The sequence below is a fragment of the Lipotes vexillifer genome, unplaced genomic scaffold (genome assembly GCF_000442215.2).
Source record: "Lipotes vexillifer unplaced genomic scaffold, Lipotes_vexillifer_v1.1 scaffold216, whole genome shotgun sequence".
In the NCBI taxonomy this organism is placed as follows: domain Eukaryota; kingdom Metazoa; phylum Chordata; class Mammalia; order Artiodactyla; family Lipotidae; genus Lipotes; species Lipotes vexillifer.
The window spans coordinates 3419612-3426135 of NW_006779100.1; the positions used below are offsets into that span (position 1 = coordinate 3419612).

General features: G+C 42.6%; 1 protein-coding gene across 1 annotated transcript in view; it reads right to left on the bottom strand.

Annotated features, from left to right (window-relative positions):
* NUFIP2 (nuclear FMR1 interacting protein 2) overlaps nt 1-1319 on the bottom strand; it is a 21673-nt gene extending 20354 nt beyond the window's left edge. Inside the window, exon 1 of the mRNA XM_007452439.1 lies at nt 951-1319. Within this exon, the coding sequence (XP_007452501.1) occupies nt 951-1230 (280 nt within the window). The 5' untranslated portion in view covers nt 1231-1319. The remainder of the gene's footprint in view (nt 1-950) is intronic.
* Between the last annotated feature and the right edge of the window lie 5205 nt (nt 1320-6524).

The window sequence follows — 6524 nt, forward strand, 5'->3', positions numbered from 1 at the left end:
CCCAGGGACCCGCCCGGGGCCGCGCGGCCGCCACCGGGTTACACAACCCGGCCGGCGACGGGGGGAGGGGCGGCCGCGGGCCGGGGGCGGCGGCGCCCCCGCAGGGCGGGAAGCGAGGTGACGCCGGGGGGGATCCCCAGCCACCCGGCTCGGCCGCGCCGTGCGCCCCTCGACACTCTTCCCCCTCCGCTCTTCAGTGGGCCGGAGTCGGTGACAGGAATCGGCTTCCAACATGGCGGACAGGAAGCGGCCCCGCGAGGAGGAGAGAACATTCCAGCCGCGCCGGCTCTGGGGGGAGCGGGCCCGGGGCGCCGGCCTCGGGGGGAGCCGCGGGGACAGACTGCGAGGTGCGGTGCCCGAAAGGGGCGTCCAGGGGTGGAAATGACCCGAGAGACGAGGGGTCCCAACCGCCCCCCCCCAGACGGGGAACCCCAAGGCCACAGGTGGGCTTGGGGTGGCGGGTGAGGGAGGACACTTCAACTCTGCCCCCCTACCCTCTCATCGCCGTACGCAAAAGGGTCTCGCGACGCCACCCGAGTCGGAATTCGCTAGGCCTTCCTGAGTTACACCCGAAGGACTTTCCTGGGGCGGCGAGGTTCACCCCCAACTCAGGGCCCCCAAATTAGGGTCCCTCCGGGGCCGCAAGAAAGTAAACGAGAAAGGAATATAAGGCTAGAGGCCGACCCTCCGGGTCTCCCTCCAGTCCGGGCCGGGAAGGTCACACTGGCCTGGTTGGGCCTCTCCCATGCTGAGGAGAAGAGGGCGCTGCAAACCCCGGGGCCCAGCCCGAGTTTTCGGAGAATGAAAGGGGGCTTCCCCAGACCCGCAGGACAGGGACACACACGCACACACACCCTGACCCCGTCCGCGTTTCCCCGATCCAGCCCCACCCCCATCTCCCCTACCCCCCACCTCCATCCCCCTTCCCCCATTCGTCCTCCCTCCCGGACCTGTTTTCTTCTTCGGCGTTTCCTGGTGCTGCTGGAGGGCGTGTTTCTGCTCATGTTTCAGCGGCTTTGGCTGGGCCTTGGGGCTGCCCTCGGCTCCATGCTGCAGGTATTGGTGAGGCTGCTGGTGATGGTGGTGGTGATGGTGGTTGTGGCTGTGGTTGTAGAAATAATAATGGTGGTGGTGGTGCGACTGCTGCTGCTGTTGCTGCTGGGGGTGATGGTGCGGATGGTGGTGGCTGTGATGGTGCTGAGGCTGTGGCTGGCTGGGCTTCTCCTCCATTGAAAGCGGCTGGGACTCTCTAGCTGAGGCTGCGGGCTGCTGCACCGTCAGGATCTGAGACTGCTTCTCAGGGCTCACTCAGTATATCTGAGCGCGTCTCGCAAGCGCACTGGTTAACCGAGCGATTCTGCGAGATTGGCAGCCGCACTCCAGCAATCAGGAGCCACGCTGTGCCTTTGGCCCCGCCCCTAGCCCAAATCCTCTTTCCTTCCCCTTAGCCACTGCCTGCTAGCCAACGCCACTTACCCTATGCAACCTCACAGGGCCGGGCCTTCAACGTCAGCACTATGGCTCTCTCTTCTGTCGCTTTCTCTCCTTCACTGCGCAGTCTGCGAACAGCACTTTCTACACTTCTCGCCCGCAAGCTAGCTCATGTTGAGGGCAGCAGATTCCACTGGCGATTCCACTGGCTCTGGGAGCCATCTGTTGGTTTTGCATCTCCTAGAATCTATTGGCTTTTTTTTTTTTTTTCTAAATCCTTTTCCGGGTAACCAGAGGGGAAGCTCAATTCCCTTAACCCTGAGACCACTAAAGGGGTAATACAAAAAGAGGAAATAAATACATTTTTAAAAATACAAGAGCTTCGCAATCCAGTAGATCATTTTGTATTCTGGATTCATTTTGCTTTGTATTCATATGCTAATCTCTTCCTTTCCACGAAGGGATTATAGGATTCCACAATGGGGTATCTGTGTAATTTTCTAAAAGAGCACAAAGGGTTTAAATCATTGTTTCTTTGTAGTTGGAGGCAAGGGAGAGTGGGAGGAATGAAAATCTAAAATCTACACTGAAGTAGGTTTTTTTGTTTTGTTTTGTTTTAACGCTTCAGGTGAGGTCAACTGTGGAACTAAAAAGGGTTTTAAAATGTGAAGAGTTTCAAGAGAGAAAGAGGGTGAAAGAGCACTTTAAAAGTTAAGTTAAAAATTTTTTTTGCACATATGGAAAATATTGGAATTTAAAGAAATGCTCGGTTGCATTTTCTAATATTAATTTAACTTATCCTGCATTATCACATCACAGCCTGATTTTTAAATGTTTAGTCAGGACAGTGGTTACTCAGGAAGGAAGAAAACGGTTGTGATGGGGGCACAGGGGTGCACTCTGATATATTTTATTTCTTGACCTAGTTGGTGATCACACATATATTTGCTGTATAATTATTTCTTAAATTGAATATGTATGTATGTATAATACATTTTTCTCAATGTATGTTATACACTGGATTTTTAAAAATTTACCATAAAATACATAAGATTTACTATTTTACTCCTTTTTAAGTATGCAGTCTGGTGTCAGTAAGCACACTCACACTGTTACGCAACCATCACCACTGTCCATCGCCAGAACTTTTCATCATCAGAAACTGAAACTCTGTACCCATTAAACAATAACTCCCTGTTCCTTCCTCCCCCCATGCCCTGGTAACCATTATTTTATTTTCTATCTCTATGATACCTCATATAAGTGGAATCATACAATATTTGTCCTTTTGTGTCTGGCTTATTTCACTTAGCGTAATGTCTTCAAGGTTCATCCATGCTGTGGTATGTATCAATATCAGAATTTCCTTCCTTTTTAAGGCTGAATAATATTCCATTGTATGCATATGCCACATTTTGTTTTTCCATTCACTCAGCAATGGACATGTGGATTGCTTCCGCAGTGTATATTTTACAATTTCTAAATGTGGCTTGAATTCCTACAGCAGGACAACGTTAAAGGAACAAGAAGCTTAAAAGAAAAAGTTTGTGCTTTGAAATCAATGAATATCAGCACAAAAGCATAATTAAAAGGGAAAAGTCTTTTTCCAAGAGGAAATGTCACTGAATTCAGACAACCATGTCCAGACTTGACTTGTTCTTTATAAGTGAGGGTTTGCGTTGCCTTGCTGAATTTTAAAGAAAGACCCCTTTGGGTGGTGGGGGAGTAAATTTACCCCATTTTGAGAGCTAAAACCCTAATAATAACATGTTGTGACAAATAAGTCCTTGCTGTTGAATAGTATTGCACCACTTTCCCATCTATTAAAGAAATAAAAGTGTTTATGGAATTTAGGATTACGTTGATAGGGCTTTATATTCTTTTGCTGACTTGGGACGTTTGGTTGAAAATCAAGAATCCCTGAGTCATAACTTCTCTTTCTACATTTTCCACATTATAGTTGCAGGCAAACCAAAAGCACTCACTCCGAGTTTCTGATTTTTCAAACATTGGCCTGCCTTAGTTTCTTCACACACAGTCATATGAAGTTTAGGAAACTAAGCCTTGCTCTCAGATGCTCTAGTTACTATGACTGTCGCTGTAGTAGTATGGAGAAAGACATGTGATATAATGTAGGAAAAAAATGCAGACTATCAAATTATATGTACAGTAAGATCATAATCTTATAAAAACATGAATCTTTATTTATTTATTTATTTATTTTGGCCGCGCCGCGCGGCTTGTGGGAATAACTATGGGACGACAACAGTAGAATATGTACCTTTTCTTCCTCCTGATTTTTCTCAAATAGTTTTATGTAAAACATATTTTGAGATTTGCCATGTATTTGAAAATAATAATGCCATAATACCAACCCCCCTTGAAAAGAGAATAATTGGGGGACTTCCCTGGTGGTCTAGTGGCTAAGACTGTGCTCTCAATGCAGGGGCTCCCGGGTCGATCCCTGGTCAGGGAACTAGATTCCACATGCCACAACTAAGAGTTTGCATGCCGCAACTAAAGATCCCACGTGCTGCAACTAAGGCCCAGCGCAGCCAAATAAATAATTAAATTTTAAAAAAAGAGAATAATTGGGTCTACTTATTTCAAGTGTTTTTATATTTTAAATGAAGCCTGCATTAAGGAAAAAAACACAACAAGAAAATATAGCATAAGTCTGGAGAAATTATGGGTGCTTTTTTTTTCTTTATTCTCCAAATGTTCTGTTATGTAGTTACTACTTTTCATAATAACATTATTTATTTATTTACTTTTTGCGGTACGCGGGCCTCTCACTGTTGTGGCCTCTCCCGTTGTGGAGCACAGGCTCCGGACACGCAGGCTCAGCGGCCATGGCTCACAGGCCCAGCCGCTCCGCGGCATGTGGGATCTTCCCGGACCGGGGCACGAACCCGTGTCCCCTGCATCGGCAGGCGGACTCTCAACCACTGCCCCACCAGGGAAGCCCCATAATAACATTATTTTTAAAAATTAAAATAATAAAAAATTGAATCTGCACAATCCTTAAAACTCCTTTTACACCATGTTTTACCTACAGTCAATGTACAAAGTTGTAATGGAGAGACAGGAGGTTCCCATATAAGGTAGGCTAATGTTTTAACTATCACTGTAATCATAATACCTAATCTTTATGGAGCATTTATGATGTGTCAGGAACTGTACCAACTATTTTATCTTTGCTTTCATTTGCAATTCTTTGAGATAGATATTAAGCCCATTCTACAGATGAGGAATTTGAGACCTGAAGAAGTTAAGAGACTTGCTTATAATTTAAAAGCCACCAAGTTTATGGTGGGGCCTAAAGTAGATTCCAGGTCAGCTGGATAGAAAGAATTTCTAACACTGTCAAAGTGTGATGTACATTTCTAAAATTTTAGTAAACCTCTAAAAAACATTCAAGCTGTATCATAAACACCATGAAGGTGGTATCTGGTTACCAACAGAGGCATATGTACTAATGCAGCTAATGAAGGTTCAGGACCACTCAATGCACAGGCCCCTCCAAGCCCTGGAGGGGCCCTAGAAATGGTCTCTTGAAAGAGATAGATATTTTTTCATTGTTTTGTGAAAATTTTTTTAAAGTAACATATTTTTGTATTTTTTCCTTAATGAGGGCCTACCTGCAAAACCTGGATTCACCCCTGTTAATAGTCATTTTTAACAGTCATTTGGGAATCTGACTCAGAAGTGTTGTAACTTCAATAGGTCCTTTAAAAGGTTCTGGTCATTTTATAACACGGAAAAATGTTATGCTATAACTCAAGGGCAAAAAGCAAAATAAACTATGTATACATTATGACTGCATATAAAATATGAATTTAAGGATTGTGAGGGAACTTGAAAGTGAAAGCAATAAAATCTTTTTATTCATTTGTTCATTCGCAAATATTTATTAGGTACTTTTTATGTACCAGGTCTTATGCTTTTTGTTATTTGGGGTTTTTTAAAAATCTGTTTCTCTTATTGATAGAGTTTTAGAACTTGGGTGAATACATTTGCAACACTGTCTTAATTATCAGATGAAAGTCACTTTTCACACACCTGTACTCTTACACTTTGTCTACTATGACAGCTTAAGAGATACAGAGATATTTAATTCTCTGGACCTCAGTTTTCTCCTCTCTAAAATATGGAGAATGGGCAAAGTAGCCTCCAAATTTCTTCCTATTCTAACATTCCTTAATCACTATCACTGCTCTTTCTTTTCATATTACTCCTTTATTTCATTATAATAGACTCTACAGCAGCAGAAGTGTAGCTGATAAAAATCTAGCTTTTCAACTGTAACAGTTGACTATAACTTTAGAAATTATAATCAGAAACAGAATTATGTAGTTTTATATAAATGGAAATTGGCTGTCTGATGATAGTTCCAGTTTCAAATGAGGCAAATCACTGGTAACATCCACTGTTTTATTTTGGCAGGGAAAGAATTTTATTCATGTATATTTCCTTTAGATCTTAATATTTTTGTCTTGAGACACTTATCCTCAAAAAACTTTCAAAGGAATTGAACGGAGGTATGGGTAAATTAGGTTAGTCTTTTAATAACAAATATGACGTCTTTTCTAAATATGAAAGTTTTTTAAATGACATTTTTCTTTTATGAAAAGCATTATGGGAACAATTTTGAGGGAGAAACTATAGCAGAGTGGTATGAGTATAAATTTTATAGTCAGACAGAACTGGGATGGAATCTCTATTCTGAAACTGCTTAGCTTTGTGACCCTGTGTGAGCAAATTATTTAACCTCTCTAAGCCTTAGTTTACTTATCTGAAAAATAGAAGTAATATTAGTGCCTAACTCACAAGGTATAGTGTAAGTCAAATTAGATAATGTAAATAAAGTTGTTGGTATAGTGTTTATAACATTAGTAAGTGGTACTAGATATTAAATATTAGTGATACTAAATTATTAAATATTAATACATAAAGATAAAATTTCAGATATGATATTTCATTAAGGAAACTGAGTTTCAGAAAAATCAATTAGCAAGTTAACCAAGAATAGAATATTTTCCCAATTTTTAAAAAAATAAGCAAATATCCCTTTTGGCCCTCTGAGCAGCACC